Raw genomic sequence first — 27078 nt, 5'->3', positions numbered from 1 at the left:
AGTTTCCCTACTTGGGATTGAAACCAGGCCCCCTGCACTGGACACACAGAGCCTTAACCCCTGGACCACCAGGGGTGTCCCTTGACCTGCTGGTTCCCAGTGACTCTCATGATGGGCACAGGGCAAGTTCAGAGATCGGCTGCTGGAGACTCGCCAGCCCTGGGCTGGAACCGCCATATGCGCCCGTGTACTGGCTGCTCCTTCTCCAACTACAGTGTCACCTAGTTTACAGAACCCAAAAGCAGCAGAGTGGCAACACCCATCTGCCAGCCTCCATGCCTCTGGCCGCTGGCACCCCTTCCCCAGGTTCCCTGGGTGTCAGTTCTCCAGCGGTGGCCACCCGTCTACTCCCAGGGCTTCCTGACTGATGCTCACGAACATCAGCAGACCCTTCTCAGCCACGTCCTCCGCTGGCTCCACTAATGAAGCAACATCAGGCTGCCCTGGGTCATCTCCAGCCACGCTGACATGGAACACACACCTTTCCTGAAAAAACTTCTCTCATTCACCCTTAGACCTCTTGCTGAACACCCTAGCGGTGGTGTGGGGAAGGCAGGAGGGCTGAAAACTTTGCAAGAGATTCTGCTTTTGGAATTAAGTTGCGTCCAGCATAAACATAACACGGTTGGGGAAAATGGAAAATGTAATGAGTCAAGAAAAAAATCAACAGTCCACCTTTTCCTGCATTTGTGGTCACCATCACAGTGAGAACTATGGCAAGCAGTAAGAAGCCAGTGTTCACGGGCAGGAAGATGGCTGATACAGCACCATGAGTTACAATGCCATCTGGATTCAGTGTTACTAGGGAACTTTGGAAATGAGCAGATCTATAATTCAACAGATGGGCTAGCCCAGGGAGGGTGAGTAATAACAGTGTCGTTGCTGCTGCTGCTAAGTCACTCAGTCGTGTCCGACTCTTTGCAACCCCATGGGCTATAGCCCAGCCAGGCTTCTTGGTCCACGGGATTCTCCAGCAAGATTACTGTGTCACTATCTTTTCCGATTGATAAAAGATGTGAAGTTAGTCAGAAATGGCACATTTGAGAAGACAACACTCAATCTTCATGCTCATGGACAGAAACTAAATCTCCCATACTTCTGTTAAGGTCTTCTCAAGTGATTAAATGTGTTAACCTCTAATTTCTATGTTCTGTGTGGCCTTACTGCCCAAAGCTTATGGTCTGATCCAGTCTTTTCAGATTATTGCTCCTATCTGCACATCAAATCATTCCTCATCTTCCCCAGCATCTTGCCCAATCACTCAGCTTCCCATGCTCCCCTCTCCAGCAGTATCTCCAGATCAAGGAGAGCAGATACTTACCTGCTGCCAGAAACAGCTCAAAAAAAAAAAAAAAAAAATTCTCTCTTTTAACTGCTTGGTTGCCCTCAAGGTATTTCCAAACTTCAAGTGTTTTTGAGGGTATATGAGATGGTAAGGGGTGGAAGAGGGAAGCACAGACTAATAGATAAAAATATACCTGAGCAAATATATGACAGCATTTGAATCATTTTCCATGGAAAAAAGATACATTCATGAATAGTCACAAACATTTATTGAGGAACTACTATGGTGAACACTGGGAGATAAAAGTTCAAAACACAACTCTGCCTCAACTATGGATTTGAAACAGCAGAAACAGAAATATATGTCTGTACAACACACACACACACACACACACACACACACACGATTACTCAGCCATAAAAAAGAGCGAAATCTTGCCATTTGTGACAACACAGATGGATCTGGAGGGTTATTACACTAAGTGAGAGAAGTTAGACAAAGAAAGACAAATGCTGTATGATTTCAGTTATATTTAGGATTGAAAAAAATAAAGCAAATGAATAAACATACCTAAACAGGAACAGTTACAGAGAATGAGCAGGTGGTCACCAGAGGGGAGAAAGACAGAGGGCTGAGCAAAGTAGGTAAAAAGGATTAAGAGATAAAGACTTCCAGTTACAAAATAAGTAAGCCAGGGGGATGTAATGTACACACAGAAAATACAGCCAATAATATTGTAACAACATTCTATGGAGATGGTAACTAGACTGTGGCAAACATTTTGTAATGTATTAAAAATATCAAATCAATATGTTGCACACCTAAAACTCATATAATGTTGTATGTTAACTATACCTCAATAAAAATTAATTAAAAAATAAAAACAGTCTTCAGCAAGGATGAGGTAGGTGGAAGGCTTAGGGAGTGGTATTGCCAGAATCAGAAAAAATAAAACATCTGTATCTTCAATAAATTTATTTCCTAATCTTTAAATAATACAAAGCTTTTCCATGAAACACACTATGATTATTTATCTGTCTCACTGATTATCAAATGTGATACACAAAAATACTGAATGAAGAATCAGAGCCAGTAACATCACAGAAAAGGCATCTCTGTGACCTACTACTGCCATGAGTAGCACATTTTTCATTATTATAACAGTTTACTCAGGGAGTTAATCAGAATTCCTGTTAATACAGTGAAGCCTTTCAATCAAATATATAACTTTGCTGGAATGAAGAAACGTTTCCAGTGTAAGTTGGACGGTACTGATAAATTAGTGCTTTGGTCTCTTCAACATCAGATTCAAAATGGTGATTGCTTTTCCGAGCTGCAAGACAAAGAAAGGATTAGTTTTTAAGAAGATGGGGTACAACTTTCAAAAGGCTACTTTATGATGTTCCTTCCTCTAATCAGCATTATTTAGCAGGACAAGGCCAGCAAAAAGGAAAAAATGTCTTATAAAATTTCCCCCAAACAAAGCAGTACCTGACTTGGAGGAGCATTCCCTGACAGCAGCCACACCTGCTCTGCACCAGACCCTACGTGGTGCTCTGTTCTTGCTACATTCAAACACCTACTAGGCACCTACTAAGTACCTACTTTGCACAAGGCTTGACACCTCTCCTGGAGATGTAAATGTTCACCAGGCAATGTCCTAACTCTCAAGCAACCTAGTCTGATTCCCATACAGAAGTGGATACTGTTAACATTTTTGTTAACACTGGTAGCAGAGTCTTAGCCACTGGACCACCAGGGAAGCCCCAATCTTTTATTTGCTTCTTCTTTACTTAGGCTACTCACAACCATAATTGGAAATAATCTTCTAAAATGAAGAGTCTTTGCAGTTGATTTATCACTCTAGTCTTATAGACCAAAAAAGGAGGAAAACCTGCCTACGACATCAAGGAAGAAGCTCCAACTCCTCCATCAGCAATCAAAGCAGAAACTGTACCTAAACTATTCCCTGAAAGCTGCACATAAAGAGTGACCTATTATTGTCATGTGCTATGTCAGTATTAACGACAAATTCTAGAGGATCCCATTGCTGTGTACTTTGTATACTAAGTGACCTGCCCCACTGCAACGTACAGGGATTTCTCTGGTGGCTGAGACGGTAAAGCATCCACCTGCGATGCAGGAGACGCAGGTTCAATCCATGGGTTGGGAAGATCCCCTGGAGAAGGGAATGGCAACCCACTACAGTATTCTTGCCTGGAGAATTCCATGGATGGAGGAGCCTGGTGGGCTACATACAGTCCATGGGATCACAGAGAGTCAGACAGGACTGAGTGGCTAACACTTTCACTTGATTGAACATGATACATTCTGTATATAAATCATACATTGTTTACTCCATGCATGAGTACAAACTACGAATATTACATCATTTTTTATAGACTAACTTCCTGAAGACGGTTCAAGAGTAAAGAGGAGGGAGACACTGTATAGCCGAGGCAGGTGTGTTGGTAGTGGGGAGAAGAGAGGCGGAAATTAGAAATGGAAGGAGGCACGAAGAAGTCAGCGAAGCTGAAGTTTGAATGTGAGGGGGTGAAGGCTCAGACCTTACCTTAAAGTCAAAATAAAGCAATATGGGCTTTTCTGGCATTTTTTTTAGAAACAGGGCATTGGAAGATGAAGACAGTGGAGTCAAGCCTGTGACAGTGCTGGAGAAAACCATGCCCTGCCCACCGCTGTCCTCATTCACTTCTACATACGTGACCTAAAAATGTTTCTTAGGACTAATACTGCCCATGGGAGAACTTTTGGATTTTTATTTTTAATTTGGGGTTTTGTCAAGAAATAACCCATTCAACTGAGCATAATCTTAAACCACGGTGAACTCAGGATGCAGTATATACCTGCCAGTGTGAACAGAGGGGTGATAAACCTCAGGGAAAGCTCGGATGGAGAAGGCCAAGTCTTCCCATGCCCACGCCTCGCCTGAGGGATGCCCCATCCTTGGCGAGCTGCATCTGTAGCTCTGTCTCACACCCACATCATTCAACTAAACCTCAAGCATCTAGCACCAAATTCTCAATTACCCACAAACATAACACTGTGTGACTACATCTGTGTTTCCAACATGAAAAAGCAGGCAAAGCGTATTAACTCTCCAATGTGCCAATACTTATAGACAGGGAGATTTAAATCCACAGACTGATGAGTATAGATTCAACTCATATAACTGTCTCGGAAAAATAAGATCTAATTCTCAGATAATGTCACAATTAAAATATTATTCCAAAGAAGAGTAATGATGATGGCTGTTGTTTAGTTACTCAGTTGTATCCAACCCTTTACGACCCTGTGGACTGCCTCCTGCCAGGCTCCTCTGTCCATGGGATTCTCCAGCCAAGAATACTGGAGTGGGTTGCCAGTTCCTTCTCCATGGGATCTTCCCCACCTAGGGATAGAACCCAGATTTCCTGCACTGGCAGGCAGATTCTTTACCACTGAGCCACCAGGAAAACCCAACACTAATGGGAAAAAAATCTTTAAAAAAGGAATCAAGAAAGACAGAAAAAAGAAACAATCTTTATGCTGTTAAGATTTCAACCCACTTTAGAGAATGCAATACTGTTAACGGAAATAATGGTCCTGATTTGATTTAAATTACTAATATCTCAATTTCAGGGCTCTCAAATTCATTTTCTTAAGTTAAACCTACAGAACATTTATAGAATACACAAAAGTTCAGACGAGGGCAATTTCCTTCAGAACCACACTAGAGTGATAAAATTATAACCTCTGCCTCAAATTACCTTCAGCCACAAAGAACTCTGCTAAATAAAATGCGGCCTTCACAGCATTAGGTGCATGGGAAATGCCTCGTAATTGCCCCCATTCATAAGGAGCTTTCTCCGGATGCCACTGGACGCCATATATTGGATACCGGTATCCTGCACAAAGAACAGACTGGTGAGTATTAAGTGGTAACAATGGTCTAAGATGTTACAATTCTGTTGTATATTCTGTGTAAAATGTTACTTTTATAGCCCACAATGTCAGACATAGTAAAACTGTGCATATTATTATCACAAAGAATTTCAATTCACAGTCAATGTGAGGTTCATAATAACAGTATTTAACTGACTTATAACCTTTTATGAGAGTCCCAGGTGACTAGTGTAAAAGAACCCGCCTGTCAAAGCAAGAGACATAAGAGACATTGGTTCAATTTCTGGGTCGGGAAGATCCCCTGGAGAAGGGCACGGTTACCCACCCACTCCAGTATTCTTGCCTGGAGAATTCCATGAATAGAGGAGCCTGATGGGCTACAGCCCATGGGGTCAGAAAGAGTCAGACATGACTGAAGTAACTTAGCACGCATGCACAACTTTTTATAATCTGAAATATGATTTACTTTACTAGGTGATCAGAGTTGTTGTTGTTCGTCATTTAGTTGCTCAGTTGTGTCCGACTCTTTGCGACCCCATGGACTACAACAAGCCAGGCTTCCCTGTCCTTCACCATCTCCCAGAGTTTGCTCAAACTCATCTCCATTGAGTTGGTGATGCCATCCAAGTATCTTGTCCTCTGTCGTCCCCTTCTCCTTCTGCCTTCAATCTTACCCAGCATCAGGGTCTTTTCCAGTGAGTCAGCTCTTTATATCAGGTGGCCAAATACTGGAGCTTCAGTCTTAGCATTAGTACCTCCAATGAATATTCAGGACTGATTTCCTTTAGGATTGACTGGTTTGATCTCCTTGCAGTCTAAGGGACTCTCAAGAGTCTACTCCAACACCACAGTTCAAAAGCATCAATTCTTCAGCACTCAGCCTTTTTTATGGTCCAACTCTCACATCCATACATGACTACTGGAAAAACCATAGCTTTGACTATATGGACCTTTGTTGGCAAAGTAACGCCTCTGCTTTTTAATACACTGTCTAGGTTTCTTTGGCACCCCACTCCAGTACTCTTGCCTGGAAAATCCCATGGATGGAGGAACCTGGTGGGCTGCAGTCCATGGGGTCGCTAAGAGTCGGACACGACTGAGTGACTTCACTTTCACTTTTCACTTTCACGCATTGGAGAAGGAAATGGCAACCCACTCCAGTGTTCTTGCCTGGAGAATCCCAGGGACGGGGGAGCCTGGTGGGCTGCCATCTATGGGGTCACACAGAGTCAGATGCGACTGAAGTGACTTAGCAGCAGTAGCAGCAGCAGGTTTCTCACAGCTTTTCTTCCAAGGAGTAAGCATGATCAGAGCAGAGTGGAATAATTGAGCCTCTGAATACAGACCAGTTCAATAGTCAGGGGTACATCTGATTAGTGACAAGTTTCTTCTACAATGGGTTTCTTTTCCCCTCACTTCACACCACATCTTCATCCCCTCCAATATAATGACTTACTCATGTGAGAATGAACTATGCTAGCATCTCTGGTGTCTTTATAGGTTAGCTAGTTTGTCTCAGCGTACACTGTGCCTCTCTCATGGTCTGTGGAATGGTTCATGACTTCAGTGAATCAATTTTTAAATAGTTTTTTTTAAGAAGTTTAAATTTGAAAGATTTTTGCTACTATAGTTCACTTATTCTTAGAATTATTAACTACTTTTATATATAAAAATGATATGATCCCTAGGATTTACTCCAAAAGATATTTTAGTAAGAGGAAAAAGTAAATATGAAATAAGTATGTCCAACTCTTGCGACCCCATGGACTGTATGAAATACGAATGGCCACATAAATGTGAAAGTTCTTGAAACTTACAGAAAGGTACCCAGGATGTCACTATATTACTCGCCTACTTCTAAGTGTGTTTTTAAAATTCTGTAACTTTTAAAAACGTGAATATGTGTGATATTTGTTTTCTGAGAAATTTACATACTGATCTCATTTTTTTCTTCACACGTATGCCTTTCCTCATTTTAACAATTTATTGACCAGAAATGTATTAATACATCTTTTGTTACCCAAACATTACTGACTGGAGTGTTTTAATATTCACTTACATAACAAATCTCTGGCCACAGGCATTAGTTTCTGCAAAAAACCCCCCAGTCAATAGTGTGTTAATTGAAAAAGAAATCCTCTATTACTTTTGCATTGAAATTAAAACCCTAACTACCATATGAAAATACTTGGAGGAACGAGTGATCTGAAAGTACAGGTATCCAGGAAAAAGAGCACTGTCCTCTTGTATCCCATGAGACTCTGCTAGGAGAGAGCACATCACAGAAAAGAAACCTACTGTATCCTACCCTTCCTCGGGCAAGGTTCACAAGAGGAGAACCTAAGACCAAGTAGCTGTGGTCACTACTCCATCCCTCTCCCACTGGTCACCTCCTACCTCCCTGTAATATACTCTCTTTCTCTGTCTGGGAGCACATGTGGTGACACCAGCAGGAGACCCATTGGCTAGATGACTAGAAAATCAATTGCTACACACAGATAACTGGAAGACAGATCTTCTAATATATTTCTTTGAGATACGAAAAGTACTATTTAGGATAAGAAACACCCTAGCTACTACAAACCTAGACAGCATATTAAAAAGTAGAGACAGTACTTTGCTGACAAAGGTCCATATAGTCAAGCTATGGTTTTCCCAGTAGTCATGTATGGATGTAAAAACTCGACCAAAAAGAAGGCTGAATGCCGAAGAACTGATGCTTTTGAACTGTGGGGTTGGAGAAGACTCTTGAGAGTCCCTTGGACTGCAAGGAGATCAAACCAATCCTAAAGGAAATCAGTCCTGAATATTCATTGGAAGGACAGATGCTGAAGCTGAAGCTACAATACTTTGGCCACCTGATGGGAACAGCTGACTCACTGGAAAAGATCCTGATGCTGGGCAAGACTGAAGGCAGGAGGAGAAAGGGACAACAGAGGATGAGATGGCATCACCAACTCAATGGTAAGCAAATTCCAGGAGATACTGAAGGACAGGGAAGCCTGGCATGCTGCAGTCCATGGGTCACAAAGAGTCGGACACAGCTTCACAACTGAACAACAAGTGATAAACTGTAACAAAGATTTTTCAGATAGATAGAAAAGTAGATAGACAGATGAATGTTTAGACAGAGATACACACTGAAATTCAGAAACAAGTTGAGATTCACTCTCTTTTTTTTTGTAAACTACATCACTGAAAGATCAATACAGGTTCCTGACAAGGTAGGAACCGGGCCCTGTCCTCACTAATTTAGAACAAAAGTATCAAGAATAGGAAGGAAATATGCAAATAAGAGCACCTCCAGTGTTTCAGTGTTTCTATCTAGCAGGTATCAGGAAGTGTTCAGAAGATAAAATTTTCAAATGAGCCTGGTATAATGACACAGCCAGAAACACAACCAACACGGAAAACTGACGCCCTAATTTCCAAGCCAAATCTCCTCCATTTACATAATTAGTCATCCATTCAACATCTCCTAGAAACACAAAGAATAAGACACAGTCTCAGCTCTCAATGAGCTCTTAGCTCTGAGCAGTTCTGCACGCAGGATTCGTTGAGGGTCCAGCCTTTCGGGTCCTGCTCCGTGGGGGTACTCTCCAGAGAGGGCGCTCCTGAGCTTCACCTCAAGTTCTCCTGATTCAGTAACAATGCTGGTTTAAATGCTCCATTTAACTCCTGGAGTTTAGGACCTAAATACCCTTACTGTCCTTTCATCAATGCATTTAGGGAGATTTTTTTCTGCATGCCAATCACATTTTTTGTTGTTGTCTGGAGCATGTACTTAATCTGCAATGTTGCTAGAAACAGAAGTCATCTTCTCCATTTAGCTTCATTGATCCTCCCCATAGTCTTCACCTCCCTTCCATTTCATCACCTTGACCTAGAAGGTGACCCAGGTAAACCACAACTGATTTGGAACCTGAGCAAAACATGGGCCTCTTTTCTCCAATAATGCTCGAACTTCCAACTTCAGTCCCCAAAGTTTTATTCATGATTTTATTTTTAAGAGAGATTTTAAATGATTTTATTCATAAGAGAAATATAAAATCAAAATTCATAAATATAATAAAACAAAGTGTACATGTGCAGTGATACATACCTTCCATGGTTGAAATAAAGTCAATATTGCCATCTGTATTTGTAGTTAATATACTGAAAAACGCCTTTAACTTTTCATTCTTCGTAAAATTCTAAAGTGTAAAAATAGAACCAAAATGATTACTTCTGCAGTAAATCTAAATTTAGCATGGATTTCACTGCATAATAAATGAGATACCATCACGGAGAGGCTCCACTTGTGGAAATGTGCGGTCAGAGGTTCTACTGCTAATGACAACAGCAAGTCAGCAGGAAAATTCTGGAACATTCTGCTCTGCAATGTACCTGAAAAAATTTAAGCCCAAGAGAAATTATTCAAACGCAGGAAAAAAATAAAATCCACTGAAGTCAGAGCCAGAGAGAGGCCACTGTGAAGACACAATCAAGATGACGAAATGATTTGCAAACACATCATTTCCACAGGAGTATTCTAGTCAGGCACAAAATAAGTTCAACACACAGTTCCAAATATGTTCCATACTTACGTACCTTTCTTCTAGAATTGCAACATAAATAACTAAAATTCTTTGGACATGATAATGAGCAGGATTTTAACTTGAGTTCTCTAGACAGGGCTGAAAAATAGGTAAAATTGTCCACATGTGTATATATTTGTTTGCTCAGGAAAGGATCTAGAACTTCCAATACATTTTCAAAGTATCTGGGACTTAAATGGTTAAAAATACCAACAATGTGGAAAAGAACACAAACCAGGTCACGAACCACTAGCAGATCAAAAGAAGCATTTTACTTCCCTGAAAACTCTGGAGTCTGACACAGACATACAGCAGCAAAAGGATAAGAAACTCCTGATGGTAATCAAGGCCCCAGCGTCAGCTGTCCTCAAATGAGCCTGTCATTCAGGATGCTAACGGTCCGTGAGAACCCCAGATCATCATGCTGGGCATCATGTTGGGCACATGCCCCAGATCATCAAAATCTGCTGGTTCCTTATTTCAGTGAATTTCATTCCTGGTTTGTATAAACTCGGTTTCAAACACACACAACCCAAAGAAACTGACCCAAGACATATATTTCCCATATGATTTTTGCACTATTTGAATGTGAGAAAGACCTGTGAAAAGTATAGAGCATTTTATAAGTTCTGGGAATAACAACTACTGCTTTCCAACCAAAATCTGTAAGAGAACAAGAAAGGTTGGTAGAATTCAATTCTGATGATTCTGAGATCAAGTAACCTACAAGAATCATCTTTTTTGTTTTTAGTTTTATTTTTTGGCTGTGCAGCATCTTTGCTGCTGCCTGAGGGCTTTCTCTGGATACACGGTGGGCGGGAGCAGGGGTGGGGGTGGGCTTTCTCTGGATACACAGTGGGCAGGAGCCCGGGGTGGGGTGGGCTTTCTCTGGATACACGGTGGGCAGGAGCCTGGGGTGGGGTGGGCTTGCTACTTTCTGGTTGTTGTGCGCAGACTTTGCATTGTGGGTGGATTCTCTCATTGTGGAGAACAGGCTCTACAGCACACGGGTTTCAGTGGCTGTGGAGGACAGGCTTAGCTGCTCCGTGACGTGTGGGATCTTCCCAGACCAGGGATCAAACCTGTGTCTCCTGTATTGGCAGGTGGATTCTTCAACACTGGACCACCAGGGAACTCCCAAGAATCAGTATCTATTTACACAAACTGGCAAATAAAGAAATTTGTCTGGTCTTTGTCCTGGGTTCCCGAATGGGAGCTTTTAAAACCCTTGGAAATTTTAAGGAAATTCGCGAAGGATGGGCATGTCTTTGTGATGCTCATGAGGTGGCATAAGGTGGCCCCTGGACAGCTTTGGGATGAGGCTGGTGACCAGAAAGACTGACCACGTGATTACAGCAGGTCTGGCTTTACCTGAATCTGCAGCATATGGATATGGATATGAAATGGACTTCAAGAGTAAATCTGACTTTGAGCCAGCCTGATCTCCAGGGATGGGACAGACAGGGACTAGAGACTCAGTTCAATAACATGGCCAGTGATGTAATCAATCATGCCTTCACAATGAACCTCCAATAAAAACTGTGAGCACCGAAGCTCCCTGGAGCCACTTGGCTGGTGAAATATTGATGTGCCAGGAGGGTGACGTGCCCTGAGTCAACAGAAAGAGGGCAGGAGGTTCTGCATTCCCTCCAGACCTCAGCCCATGTGAATCCTTTACAGCAAAACTCTTATTGCAAACACGGCCCTTTCTGAGCTCTGTCAGTCATTCCAGTGCATTATTAAACCTGTGTGTGAGTGTGTGCTAAGTTGCTTCAGTCACATCTGACTCTTTGCAATCCTATGGACCGTAGCCCGCCAAGGTTCCTCTGTCCATGGGGATTCTGCAGGCAAAAATACTGAAGTGGGTTGCCAGGCCCTCCTCCAGGGGAATCTTTCTAACCTAGGGATTGAACCCGCGTCTCTTACATCTCCTGCATTGGCAGGTGGGTTCTTTAGCACTAGAGCTACCTGGAAAGCTCTCCGTACTCAATGAAGAGTACAGAGATCAGCCCTACCCACGGAGACACGCTGCTTTATAATTCACTGCTGTCATCACTTACAGGCCGATGTTTCCTTATAAGAACATTTTATTGGTATGATAATTAGATTATTTCACTGCCTCCTCCATTCTGCTGCCCCATGCCCCTCCCCCATCGAGGATTTCACCAATTACAGTGGTTTCTCCCAGGAAACATGCGTATTTTGAACTCAGTTGAACATGGGCTGTTGGCCACCTCCTCCTTGAACTCGGGCCCGCCGCCCTCACTTCCAGTGCCGCTGCACTTGAGGCCAGGGCCCCAGGTGCCTCGGCAGTTGGCACAAGTGAGGACTATCCACCCAGGAGGAGAGGGAGAGCACCTACAGCCCCCTGCCCAGGCACCCTCTCTTGGCCTTAGTTACATCACAGCCCCTGAACCCCAACCCCACCCAGCCCTGAGCCTAGCCCACTTTCAAAAAAAAAAAAAAGCTTCCCACTTGGGAAGCCACCCGGGAAGCTTCACTAAACCCATGGGTATCCCCAAACTCATGGCCAGTTGATCAGAAGTGTGAGTAGCCTTGGGGCATGACTAGAGGCTGGTCCCTGATGTAAGGGTAGTCTGGTCAGGGAGATGACCTTTACCTGGAGCCTGAGCTGCCTCCAGATGGTATACTAGAATGGAGTACACCCCAGTTGGGGTCAAAACACAGTACACAGCCAAGGGGGAAATGCAGGTTCAACCCCTGGCTCAGGAAGATCCCCTGGAGGAGGGCCTAGCAACCTACGCCAGGATTCTTGCCTAGAAAATCCCATGGAAAGAGGAGTCTGGTGGGCTATGGTCCATAGGGTTGAAAAGAGTTAGATATGACTGAAGCTAACATTTATGAGAGTTATGTTTAAAGTGCTGAGCATAGTACCTGGAAAACACTGTCTTATTTAACCCTCACAAAAAACAAAAAACACAAAAAGTAAATGCTTTTAGAAATAATTTGTAAAAGTTAAGACAGGTTAAATGATTCCCCGAGGCAAAGTAACAAAGTTAGAACTCAAAGCCAGGTCTTGGTTTAGAGTTTTTCATCATGCATGGTCCTGATATCACTAGAAGCAGTAAGTTATAAACATGCAAAATCCCTTAAGCCATCTTTATAACTTAGTACAAAGAGTTACACCTTAAGCCTGTGTAAATAAGTTAAAAATTAACAAATGTTACAATTATTTTTTGACTTGGATATTTGCAACTTACTAATCATACCCAGTTACTACCCTTTTGAAGGAGCAGAAAAAAAAAATTCTTACCTCTAGAGAAGTTCAGTGGCAGTTTAATTCCAACAGTATCTGTAAGGGTTAATAAGCTCTCTCCACTGACCAGATAAATAAGCTCTTCAAATCCAAGGCAGGTGCCCCACACAGGAAAATAGTCTCCTTCGCCAAAACTCTTTGCAGAGTAAAGATAAAAACTAAGCTTATTCAAACTTTTCATAATAAAATTTATACATTCAGTTTGTCCTAACAAGATGGGCACCTAAGTCACACATAGATTTCTAAGGAATTTCCAAGATCAGTAGTAGTAGGCCAGCATTTTCTTTTCTATCAGCTGGTTATCACTTCATCTGTCTGTAGACCAAGCACCCTCATAACACTTAAGGTTTAATTTACCAAACTATCCAGACTCAGTTGTGCTGGGAAAGAGACAGACATCTGCCAGTCAACTACCAAACAACACATGTTATACTTTAGGGACTGTAAATATGGAAGATGATGCTAGATAAATGCCTACTTATACATTTTGTACAAATCCTATTGTTTTAAATGACTGTCCAGGTTTGAAACTACTCTGAATGGAGGTTTTCCTTTCCCTCCATTATCTCAGAATTTATAGTAACAGCCTTCGGCCAATCAGGTTTAATCTGATGAAAGCCATAATTTGGAAGGAAGGGAACAGTCAGCAAGCAAAAGTTAACGACTTTTCACACAGTAAACAAAGAAGTACAAGCATACTAGGGTTCTCAGAGGGAACTGAAACAACTAGTGTGACTGGGAAAAAAGTATTCTGGTGACTGAATTTTCTGATTAAAGATTAAACCCATATGTACTTATAGTTACAAAAATGGGTTTTGTAACTTCCTTAAAAACCGTGGTTTTCCTGCATAGACTGTAAAATATAACCTAACTGTGTGTGTGTGTGTGTGTGTGTGTGTGCGCTCATTCTCTCAGTCATGTCCGACTGTTTGCAACCCCATAGACTGTAGCCCACCAGGCTCTTCTGTCCATGGGATTTTCCAGGCAAGAATACTAGAGTGGGTTGCCACTTCCTACTCCAGTAACTCCAGAAAATGTTAAGGAATTTTTTTCTGTTCCTCAGTAAGAAAAATATAGAACAATATTAATTCTTATATTTTCTACTTCAAGATATGATTTTTATCCTTCATATACAAATCTAGGAAGTTTTTACTTGTAGAAGTTAGAATTGCATATGCTATGTTGAAAGGTCTTACGACATTCAGTTAACAATAAACACAAAAGAAGACAGAACTGCTGTTTCCATAGGTACCAAACTGGATTTCTGGACTACATGTTATATCCCCACTTGCTGGGACCACATCTTTTATTTGTTGTGATCAGCAGAACAAAAGACACAGAGTGGAACCATACAGATCTAACAGAAATCACTTCTGAAGGCTGCTTCTTCTGAGGGCTTGTGGACCCCAGTGGCTACACCTAAATGGAAGTTCAAGATTGCTAAGCTTTTTCCTTTGCTTTGAAATCTTCAAGTTGTCAAATAGACCTTTTGTGTCTTATGGGTTGGGCAGTTAGGTGACTCCTTTGTTTTTTTTTAATTGAACAAACCAGGTTACACAAGTCTCTATTTACGAAAGGAAGAGTTACTTTATAATATTCATATATATGCTTCCCAAATGCATTTTTAAGTCATTCTTCTTATAATTTTGTTAAATTTCAATTTTGCTCATTAGTTTTTTCAAAAAATGTCCACTGAGCAGGTACTAAGTACACAGAACCATATGGTATAAAACGAGGAATGCCTCGAAGGGTATTAGAACCATGCAATCTGATGAGACATCAACAGCTAACTCCAAGATCTTGAGTCTCTGAGATAAAAGCCCTTTAATCTCAGAGAGCTTCCTTGGTAGCTCAGTGGTAAAGAATGCAGGAGATGAGGGTTCAATCCCTGGGTCGGGAAGATCCCCTGGAGAAGGAAATGGCAACCCACTCCAGTATTCTTGCCTGGGAAATCCCACAGACAGAGGAGCCTGGCGGGCTATAGTCCATGTGGTCACAAAGAGGTGGACATGACTTAGTGACTGATCAACAGCCACAAAATACACTAAAAGTTGAGCAGAAGGATGCCATTCCAGCAGGGCTAGAGGGACACCTCCCCATAAGGCGCACAACCCTTAGCCCTGAAAGCTGGCTAAGGCACAAATGCCAAGACGAGATAGAAAGAAACAGACAAAGCAGATTTGAAAGTAGGACATAGGATATGTTCTAGAAACACCAGTCTGACTGCAGGTACCTGCACAAACAAAGGCTGCAAAAGGTGGGCTGTGGGCACACTCTTCACTCAAAGACCATAAAAGGCTACAGGTCATTGAGCCAAGCCAGTCAACATTTTCCATCAAGTATCTCACATGCCAAAGGCAGTTTCTTAAGGGAATTATTTAAGGTTGGGTAGATGGCAGGGCCAGCAAGATTAATTAGAAAATTGCTGCTAACAGTTCCAGGGAGAAATCCCAAGAATTTGAGGTATGATGCAAAGGCAAGTGCAATGTGAGGTTACAGAGAAGCTGAGAGGCTCCACAAGTCACTGCATGTGGAGCCTTAGGGTCCAAGGTCAAACAGGACTGGATGAGTTGAGGGCAGCTTGCGAGGGGAGATGAGAATTAACGACCTATGAACAACGCCCAGTACATAATAGACACTGCTTACTCAGCCACTGTGAGTGCCTGGTTCACGTTAATGAGCCTGAGTACAGAGGGCTGGTCAGCAGAACTGGAGGGTTCCCTGGAGTCCAGAATTAAATGAAACACACAGAAAATAGGTGAGAGCTGCCACAGGGTGGAAAAGAACCAGCACCTCAAATGTTAAAGGGGTGATGAGACTACAGAGTGGTGAAGGAAGTATCACCACGTGCTTTAAAAAACAATTACCCTTTTGGAAAATTACAAAAACTCACCTGGAATAATAAGAAATAACTGAGACTTACCTTTATGGACAAGTTGTAAAACATTTTGGCCACGCGAGCATAACCGGACCTCATGAGGTTAACGCTTCCTCCAGGGAAAAGGACTCTGAAACAACATCAAAGAGGGTGCATTTCAACCTCTCCTCCCTCCCAGAAAATCAACACTTTTTTTATTTTAAAACAACCTTTCCTGATTACACAAGCAGCCAGAGCACTACAGAAAGTGAGAAAAAATTGGCAAAAAAATATAAAACACTTACAATCTCACCTATGTGTAAACTACTGCAGTTAACAGTGCATTTGTGCATATTCTACCAGACTTCTTGGATAAACAAGTCTATTTTTGAAATAGAGTATGGATAAGTTAAAGTAAAAGAAATTGGGGGCAAGGGAAGAATAGGCAGAGCTAGCAATCAAGTAGAAATAAAATTCTAAGTGTAGCTATTAATAGGTTTAAATTAAGATGATCAGAGATGCCAAAATCAACTGCAGGTTCACAGCCATGAGTCAGTCTTGGCTCACACACACACAAAAAAATTGCTATAACCATAAAGAATGAAATAGTCATAAAAATACAATAGGCTAGAACTCAATATCCATGAAAATTTTCATTTATTATTATTTCCCTGAGTTCTCTTCAGAAATAAGAATGGCATCAGAAAATTTTGAAAAAGAACACAATGACAATTCTTTTTTATTTAAATTTATTTATTTTAATTGGAGGCTAATTACTTTACAATATTGTATTGGTTTTGCCATACATCAACATGAATCCACCACAGGGGTACATGTGTTCCCCATCCTGAACCCCCCCTCTCACCTCCCTCCCCATACCATCCCTCTGGGTCATCCCAGTGCACCAGCCCCCAGCATCCTGTATCCTGCATCGAACCTGGACTGGCGATTCATTTCTTATATGATATTATACATGTTTATGACAATTCTAAAAAACTTCTCAGAAAAAAAAGAAGAGCGTCACAAACATCTGACTACTGGACTCTACCAATAGAAGAGATATATAGAAAAGTATTTATATTTTTATTTCAACTTTTCAAGTTAAAGAGCTCTTAAAGTAACTAAGGACATTCTAAACAGATTACAAAAGTTGGACAAAATATATTAAAATTTTTAAAAAGTACTTAAATATGAATTTGAGATGTAAGAAATATCACTTTTGAGACTGTTGTTCACTCAGTAATAGGTATTAGCCTGGAGAGTCAGAGATGGGCAATTCTTGCTGTTGGTAAGGTCATGGTCTGGTAGGAAACACCAAAACTATAAGGCAGAACATCTGTCACAAAACCGAGCAGGAAAGTGCCTTAATGAAGACTCATTAGCAGCTCCCCCTTTTTACTGAGTCGGTATTTGAAAAGCTGCCTCTGAATGAACTTGGCATGTTTAACCTCAGTTCATTCAAAAGTAAAACTTGACTGTCCCTCCTGATTGGCAAACACCTTGAAAGCAAGGATCCACCTTTTCATCTCTGCACCGTCCCCCCAAAACAGTACAGGGTTCATGGCATAACAGGGCTCAGTAAAAGTGGTTCTTAAAGTGAGAGGAGAGTCGTGCTCACTTTATTTTCGAGGTTCTATCTCATGGTCTCTCCTGGACTTATCTTTGTCCATGCCAAAGTACACTGCACGTAACAGGCATTGTAAATATTTCACTAAATTGAACCGATTTTAAATACTTATTGATCTAAACTGACCTGAATGCAAATGACCACTTTGAACATAGCTTTTTAAAAAAATGAGCAATTATTTTTAATTTTTAAAAGTTCTTTTAATAAAAGCTTTACAGTAAGACAGACTCCCTCTATTCCACTCCCAAGCAGAAATAACCATCATTAAGATTTGCTGGGTTAATCTGATATATATTATGCATGTCTCCTCACCCCAACTTCAAAAACAAAAGCAAATGGGAGTACACTACACACACCTCTGTGTACCCTGCTTGTTTCGTGTAACAATACCACACTATTCAGGTTACAACAGTGATTCAGGGCATCATCTACAGACACCCTCATTTTTAACCATATTCTATCATATGAGTATAGTTTATTTTTAACCCAGTTCCCAACTGGGGTGGGTGGATGGGTTCCAAATCAGGGGTATTTCAAACAATACGACAGTACATATGTTTGGGCCCAGGTCATCATGTAAGACAGGACTATATCTTTTTTGCTTTACTTTTTATTGAAATATAGTCAAGTTTCAATGCTGTGTTAGTTTCAGATGTACAGCAAAGTGACTAGGTTTTCTTTTCCAGATTCTTTTCCCTTACAGATTATTATAAAATATTGAGTATGATCCCTGGGCTGTACAGCAGACCCTTGTTGGTAACCTATTTCACATATAGTAGTGTGTACATGTTAAAGGAGAGGATTATATTTGTAAAATAAAATTGCTTCTGAAGCATTTCCTGTGACACATGGTATGTGTATTTTTAATTTCAAAAGATTATAAAACTGCCCCCAAAAGACTATCTAACTTCCACCCTGATAGAAGAAATTTTCACCTACTATGAGCTAGCATGAGCTAGTATGGGGAAGTCATTCTGACTTATACATGATTTGACTTGAACTTTATGCTAATAAGAACAGTCTGTCTATGGCCCATCAAACATGTACTGTACCTCTGCTTTAATCATTAAGAAAAGAATGCATTATCTAGAAGTTAAAGAAAAGTCCGCTCTGAAGATAGGGATAAATGGCTGCCCTTCCTATGATGCCCATGCTAGTGGTCCTTCCAAGATAAGGTTCCCTTGCCAGACATTAAGGTCATGCTGACTTGCTGGCCACGTCTCTGTTGAAACCTGGAAGGAATGTAACCCTGTCATGTTTGATGTACATTCTTTGATCCGTCAAGATATAACACAGTGTTTTTCTGAAGCACTTTCTTCCTGGGCTATAGTCCTCAGTATGGCTTAAAGAAAACTTTCTTCTGTTCCTTAATGTAGACTGTTTGTATCTTATTCGCATCAACAACTCCCACAAATAAAGTACAAGAACACTATTTCCTCATACCCTCACCTTAGCACATCAGCACATTTTCTGCTTTCTGCCAACCTGGTGGTTTTTAATTGTTATAATTAGCTCTCCTTTAATTATGAATACGTCTTACATTTTTTCATATGATTTTTTTCTGTGAGCTAAGCAATCATATCTTTTGTGATGAAGCTAGAGGATATAAAACTTTTTACCAAATTCTATTCAAATCACCTTCTGAAAGATAACCAATTAATATCTTCAGTCTTCAGACATAAATCCCCTAAGCAAGCAGTATGTCATGGCCTCCAAAGTGGCTTCAAAGCCTTTAAGACAAGCATTAAAAGAATAAAAATTATGTTACACATTAAAAAAAAATGTTATCTACTATATAACATTTATTTTCTAACCTGCCTTCTCTCTGCAGGATTTTTGCATCGCTCAACAAAATAATTTCTATAAAATAACTCAGAAAACTAACATTTATACCACTGAAAAACAGTTACCTAGAAACATATATTGTATTCATACATACTCTTTTGCATCACTTAGACCTCATATACCGTCTTAAACCAATGTTGACAACTTACCCATTAATAGATTTGAAAAGCTTTTCATACTCTTCATTTTTAAGATCAAGCCTGAAAATGATAAAAATAGTTACAAAACATCCATTTCCAAAACTGAAGAAAGTAAGTCTCTAAATGAAGCTACCACATTAATATTTAAAAGCCAGGTGAAAATAATTCTTTTTTTTTAAAATATTTATTTATTTGGCTGTATCAGGTTTTAGTTGCAGCATTATCAGATCTAGCTCCCTGATCGGGGATGGAACCCAGACCCCCTGCACTGGGAGCACGGAGTCTTAGCTGTGGGACCACCGGGGAAACCGCTGAGTCCCAGTGTTCTGCCAGGTGAAACTACCCAGATTATGTCAACAAAGAGGGGACCAGTCGGGACACAGAAGCTTCCCCATGGACATTTAAATCAGGATGGGCAACTACCACCATCAGGAGCGCGAACGGATTGAGATGAATCAGCTGCTCTCCAGGGACTCCTGCCAGGTAGCCTTGCAGCTGAGCTCTGGTCATTTCACTCATTCTAAAAAACAGTTCCCACGTTGTCCATGCCTGAATTTGGGGGCCCAGTGCATCACTATTAAGGGGCTTAACTGTGGGTTGGGGACGGGGGTCACAAACTTCGGTGTCTCAGAGACCGTGAAGGCAAAACAGACCAGGGCACGTTCTTTGAACACAGATGACATTTGCATGTTGTCAGACTTTCTTGAAATGCAAGACTCCCTCAATAAATTCTCTTTAAAGAAAACAACATACATCTAGGAATGATGGCAAATGACAGGTTCGGAGCATGAAAAGGAGCAACAGGCACTGCTGCTAATGGACAGCTCGTGCTCTGTTCAAAATTAGCTCCAGAAAACTGTGTTAAAAAAAAATAAAGGCCAAAAATTCAGACTTTTATGAAGTCTCCTGATTTGTACATACCTTAAACACTACCAATGAAACAGATTTTTGACCAAAAGTGCCAGTGGGCTGCCACATGCCACCTCTCAGGAGGCAGACATCCTCTGGGTCCCTCCAGTTCTAGGGCAGGAGATTATAATAACCTGAGTGCACCGGGCACCAGAGGGTGAAGGCCAGACAGGAGGAAGGGCACCAAACACAAATGCCTTCGCCTGCTCAAGGATTCTGCTGAGGTCTCCTCTCGTCCACCTCCTCTTTCCCTCTGAACTATAGCAGTCAGTGCCCAGCACCCGAAATTCAGAAATAAACCAACCAACATCATCAGTGTGATCACGACTCATTCCATATTAGGCAATCCTTTGCAGGTTGCTCTGGGAATTTAGCTGCCACGTATTACTCTGCTTTTATAGAATCACATGATTCTAATTCTGAGCAATATACCTTAAAATGAACTTTGGGAATCCAAGCTGGAAATTAACCTGTATGCCATGTTTTCAGCATCTCAGTCATAAATCCCAGTATTCTGCAAGTCATCAGTTTCAACACTTTCCGTTTCAAAACCTCTGTCATTCTTGTCTATTCCTCCCTGTGCCTTTTCATCCTAGTAGTCATCAAGTCTTATTGATTTTTTTTAAAGACATTTACCTAGCAATTCTACAACCACTGCTCTAAGCCAAGCCTTCCTTGCTTCACACCTAACCCACTCACATCTCTGAACTGGCCTACCTGTCTTTTGTCTCTCCCACCTCCCACCCATGTTATTAAACCTATTTTCTAAAAGAACAGCTTACAGAAAAAGCTTCCAGGATCAAAACTTTGCAAGTTGTCTTGAGGACTGTCCAGAACCTCCAACTCAGCTCTAAAACTCTGCTGTTAAGTTCCAAAGAAGATTTCATTTGAAAAAATTAGACTGCTATGAAAAAACTGAAGACTAATGTCAAAAGCAAATGTTCATCTAAACATAAAACCATTTTGTGATACTATTCTCAAAATTGTAGCATTTGCATTTTGAGTATTAATGTTCTACTTTTGTTACCATTTTTCATGTGAAATTATTTACAGTAACAGGTTTTCCTGAGCAAACAGTTGTGTTTTATGTGTGAAACCACTTATAATGGATTAGGTGAGGGTGCGAGAAGACCCTCAAATACACTATTTTGGGGTGATAAGATAATATCAATACAACAACAAGGCTTTTGTTAAAAAAAAAATTCAAGTCTTTCCAAATCAAAATGACATGAATCATTTATCATGTCATAAATATGACATGAGTCATTTTATTGTTCCTTAGATCATTAAACCACAAAAATAATGTAGCTCCTTTAAAGTCACAATACCTGCAATTAATATCAAAGCAATAGTGCTGTATTAGTCATTTCCAAACTTCTAAAGTGGCGTGGGAAGGTCTCTGAAAAGTCCTCTTCTAGAATATTCCTTGATTCCCTACATGTTTCTTTACACTAATATTATAGAACGAAGCTGGTGAATCTAGAAGTGCTTTTACTCCATTGCTTTTGTAATATCTGATGAGTATCACCTTTTCTGGAGTAAAGGAACTTATTTCATTCTCTATCTAATACACATGACACAGCTCTAATGATATGATAGAAACATGTAGCTTCACACTTTGAACAACTTAATGAGAGACTCTAAACATTAGATTTAGGGCAAAAACCAGGTATAACATTAATGTGCTTGAATAATGCAATCGCAGGAGAGAAAGCATTCATTTTAGAGATAAAAGATAACTTTAGAGAGGAAATAGCAGTTGCAGTTTTTTTAATTCAGTGTAAAAACTATCGCATCGTACCTTACTGGTACCACTCTTGCACCAGCTGACTCTAGAAACTTCACGTAGGATGCAGCAATGTAGTATTTTCCCAGGGCTCTCATGTTCTTATTATGGCACTTTTGCATTAATATTCCTAAATTACAAAAAAAATAAAGTTTCCATTTCAAGTAATGTCCTTTTTTCCTGCTTAGAAACTGAAACGTATCACCCTAGAAATGTCACTTCTTCACTCATTTAATTCACAGAATTAAACATGAAGCTTCTCCTGAAAGGATATCTATAGGATTTGGGAAAGGAGTAGTGGAGGCTGATCTGAATTGTAAGTAGCTTCCTTCTTGCCACATCAGGGAGGCCAAATAAGCCCCCAAAGCCAGGTTCTTTGGCACAAGCTAGAATCTATGTCAGAGTACTGATCCTTAAATCCAGCAGAAGGCCCCTCCCTACACACACACACACACACACACACACACACACACACACACGCACATAGTTTCCTTGACAACAAAGTAAAAGAGTGAAAAAATTCTCTATGCATGTTTCTCCAACACCATCAACACCATCTTAATCCAAGCAACAAACATCCTGCCTACCCCTCCCCCAACCTGGATTATTCTAATAGCCCTTTAAAAGGTCTCTCTGCATCCGTTTTTTTGTTTTTGAAGGACCTTTACTCAGATTTACTGAGGTATAGATTACATATAGTAAAATGCACATATATTTTACCAGATAACATGGAACAAACATTGTAATCAAAATATAAAGCATCCTGTGTAGTTTTGTTTTGCAATGTGCTCAGTTGCTAAGTCATGTCTGACCCTTTGCCACCCCATGGACTGTAGCCTGCCAGGCTCCTCTGTCCATGGGATTCTTCAGGCAAGAATATGGAGTGGGTTGCCATTTTCTCCTCCAGGGGATCTTCTTGACCCAGAGATCAAATTTGAATCTCCTGCATCTCCTGTATTGGCAGACGGATTCTTTATCACTGAGCCACCCAGTAAACCTACATAGGATTTCATTTTGAGTTAATTCCCTTTGAAGATTTTAACCACTATTTTACATAGATTATGAAATAATGCATCCCAAGTTCCAAATATTGATATACAACATACATAAAAATGGACACTACCAATATCCATGAAAAAAATGCTCAACTACTTTCTATTTAGTTACAGAATACAGTGCCCATTTTCGTGGGAAATAAAGGGAAAAAAAAAAAACAGAATGAAAGGCATAACAATACTACCAGCTAAAATGAAATCAATTCTAGTTGTTCGCCCACAAATTACTTTTTTGCACATTTCAAATACGAGCTGATTTCTCCAGGGTTGCTTTCCCTTGCCCCAGTCTTAAATGTTTGTTCTGGCGATTCAAATTGATTTTACTCCCTTTATAGAACATTAAGTGTGTTGAAAAAGAAAAATGACTTGTTTTACTTTAACACAAAACAGAATTGCTACTAGGATCACAGGAGCCACGGCTGCCCTCCGCTGCCAAAGAGGACAAAGGCCAGGTATACCATAATTTCCCAATTATCTAGTCAATTCGATTTTGCATTTTTCCTCGAAATGAGCCCTCAACCAGTGAAATTTTAATAAAGATAATGCATGAATACAGAAGGTTTAGTTAGCAGAAATTCCTGCTGCTGCTGCTGCTGCTGCTGCTGCTGCTGCTAAGTCGCTTCAGTCGTGTCCGACTCTGTGCGACCCCATAGACAGCAGCCCATCAGGCTCCCCCGTCCCTGGGATTTTCCAGGTAAGAGTACTGGAGTGGGTTGCCATTGCCTTCTCCGCAGAAATTCCTAGATGAGTACAAACACAAAAACCATCCTCAGGATTCTTCACGGTGCATGCTCCTCCCTTTCAATTTTAAGAGTTAAGGATGTGCGGGAAATCAACGAGCATTACCTAGGTATATTTCAGCAGGATCTCAATGAGGGTTTGACCCCTGGGCTAGGAAGTCACACATCCTATCCCTAGGCTTGGATGTTTCCAGGACCGGACGCACCTGCCGAAGCTCAGCAGCTGGAAGCGCCCAGGGCGCGCTCCCGGCTCACCAGCCCCAGCCCCAGCCCTGGCCGCCTCCTTACCGATGATGGGCTTCTTGGGGGTAGGCGCGGGAGGGGCGCTCAGACTGAGGCCCGTCGCCCCGCACAGAACCAGACCCAACACGCTCAGCAGGCGACCCAGTCTCGCCATTGCGCTCGCCGCCTCCCGCCGGCTTTCAAAGGCACTACCGGCGAGCAGCAGAGTGAGGCAGCTGCTGTCACCCGGCCGCTCGAGGGCGTCGGGCGGGGGCGGTGCTCCGCCGCGGGGGCCTATGGGAAAGGCCGTCCGGGCGCATGTGCGCTGGGGCCGCAAGGGCGGGCGACTCCGGGGACGCAGAGGCCGCGCCTACCCCATCGCTCCGCGGCCGCCCGGACCCCTGGCCCCCAGCCCGCCCCGCGGCGTCTGCGGGGGCTCAGGAAAGTGCGGTGGGATCCGCGTACTCGAGCCCGCCCTTTCAGCTGTTTCCTCGACGTGACCTGGAGTCACCCGGAACTAACTGGGGCGCAGGGTCCCGCGGTCGAGTGGGGAGCGCTGGATTCCAGCCTGACCTGATTGGTAACCAGGCAGCGGGGGAGGCTGGCGAGAGGTTCTAGAAGTCGCCTGAGAACTTTGTGCCAAAGTCGTCTTGAGGAATGCTGGCAGCGGAGTTGGACACCCCCGCTTTCCATCAGGGATGGTTGGTGACTTGGGAGGTAGTTTCCGCATCCTGCCATTTGCGTGCAGGTAGAGGCTTCTGGACCAAACGAAGAGAAGATGAGGAAAGCCGGATAGATGTGAACACGCCCACGAGCATCGCCTCAGCTCAGAACTGGGTCAAGGAGGGGCCCACTCCTGGCATCACGACAAAAACAAGTCCAGGCCAGGCCCGCACACTGTGCCTCCTAACTTTAGCAGACTGTTCTCCAACAGGGCACAAAGGGTGACTTGGGTTCCTAATCACTAAAAGTTTTTTTGAGGTTTCTGTTTCAAATTTGAAAAGAGATTTAGAAACACTGAACTTGTTTTGGTGGGCTAGTAGATGAAAGGTAAGCTTTTTCTTTCTATGTGAAAACCAAAATATAAAGATATGGCTTATACTGGGAGTTCCCACCTATAAGGGTGAAAATCAGAATAGAAGAGTATTTGATAATCAACTCAAGGCCAAATATAGAGGATGCAAAGATTAATTGGGCAATGCCTTGTTTTTTCGTCTTAGAAGTTTGCAGTTTTGTAAGGAAAAGAGAGAACAGGATTTGTGAAGAGAATGTATTTCAAGAGAGAATGCAATATGTCGTATGCTTTGTTAAGATAATAATGCTGCTCTGGAAGGGCGTGGTGAGCGATAAGCTGAATGGATGTGTTTGTGAAAGGCCCTACATATTTGGCTTGTTTTGAACTCAGATGAACAGATGAGGAAACTGTACCAGTATGAAGTTGTGAGCAATTGTCTGTCCACATAGGAAAAAAAGTATTACCTCTCATTATACACAAAAATAAACTCTAGGTGAGTAAAGATACAAACATAAAAGGCAAACTGTTATACTTTGATGAGAAAATATAGGACTGTGTGTCCATGACGTTGATGGAATTTCAGAAAACATATTTCTAAAAAACGACATGTTAGTGGAAGAAATTGGTAGATTAAATGATGTTATAATTTTAAAACTTCTGTTTAACTAAATGAATTGAAGATAAGGCACAAATTTGGAAGATATATTTACAAAATACAGAATTTCAAAGATGTTTATTTCTAGCATGTACAAAGAACTAAATGAACAAGAAAGAATAACAACCTAATAGAAAACTAGGAAAATAATATGAAAAGACAAAGGTTCACTAGTCATCAGGGAAATGCAGATTACAACAAGATAGTATGTCACATCCATCAGAATGACAGAAGTGTAAAAAAGTGTACCCTTGATAATAAGGGTGTAGAAAAACAAGAAGTCTCAACACTGCTGGTAGAATTGTAAAGTATTACAACTGTTTTTGGGAGCAATTAGGCAATATGTGGTAAAAGGGAAGGTGCACATAGTGTATAACACAGCGTTTTTTAGACTTAGTATTTGCCCTAGAGAAATGCCTGCATGTGTGAATAAATAAACATATACAAGTATGTTCTTTGTAGCATTCTCTTGTAATAGTGAAATATTAAGTGCAACTTAAATCATTATAAATAAAAGAATGAATACATTGTATAATTAACTGATATTTAGAATGCATGAAAATTAATAAATTGGAGCTGGTTATCAACAGAGTTGGTGGTGCTAATGGTAAAGGACCCACCTGCCAATGTAGGAGCTGTAAGAGAGGAGGAGCAGGTTCGATCCCTAGGTCAAGATGATCCCCTGGAGGAGGAAATGGCAACCCACTGCATTATTCTTGCCTGGAGAATCCCATGGAGAGAGGAGCCTGGTGGGCTACAATCCATAATGTCACTAAGAGATGGACATGACTGAAGCAGCTTGGCATATGGCACATCAACAGAGTTAATTTTATACCAATAAGAAATAACAGATAAGTTATGCTGGTGTCCAGAGACTTATGTCAACTGCCTAAGCCAGAATCTGTCTACAGATCTTAAGAAAAACCATGAGATATACAAGGAGTTTAAAATAAAGTTACACATGATATACGCCTTTAACAATACTTGGAGATGGAGGGCACCACAAACATCAAATTAACAGAAAGACTGCTAAGTAGCAAACTCCAGCAAGTTTTCTCCACTGCTGCAAGACTCCGATGCTGAGAGCAGAGGATGCAAGGCTTCCTCTTTGAAAAGGAGGAAAGAGGAGCAAGTAATTTAGACAAAGCATAGGCAAAACCAAGCCCTGAAAGAAAATGTCAAACA

General features: G+C 41.4%; 1 protein-coding gene across 2 annotated transcripts; it reads right to left on the bottom strand.

Annotated features, from left to right (window-relative positions):
* Nucleotides 1-2245: 2245 nt before the first annotated feature.
* Nucleotides 2246-26484, bottom strand: GGH (gamma-glutamyl hydrolase). Of its 2 annotated transcripts, none has more exons than XM_086336854.1 (9): nt 24797-26484; nt 22222-22336; nt 19521-19571; nt 15966-16050; nt 13040-13178; nt 9468-9574; nt 9291-9381; nt 5053-5190; nt 2246-2618 (listed from the first exon to the last, which is right to left on the bottom strand). In XM_086336854.1, exons 1-9 carry the CDS (start codon nt 24951-24953, stop codon nt 2497-2499), a joined length of 1005 nt encoding a protein of 334 aa, XP_086192980.1. In that variant the 5' UTR covers nt 24954-26484; the 3' UTR covers nt 2246-2496. The 2 variants fall into 2 exon arrangements, with proteins under 2 accessions (XP_086192980.1, XP_086192981.1); XM_086336855.1 differs by lacking the exon at nt 24797-26484 and adding an exon at nt 24290-24492.
* Nucleotides 26485-27078: the final 594 nt, after the last annotated feature.

The sequence above is a fragment of the Bos grunniens genome, chromosome 14 (assembly GCF_055505025.1).
Source record: "Bos grunniens cultivar Pamir isolate PY7600 chromosome 14, Bosgru_T2T1.0, whole genome shotgun sequence".
NCBI lineage: Eukaryota > Metazoa > Chordata > Mammalia > Artiodactyla > Bovidae > Bos > Bos grunniens.
This window is presented reverse-complemented; position numbering and strand designations above follow the sequence as displayed.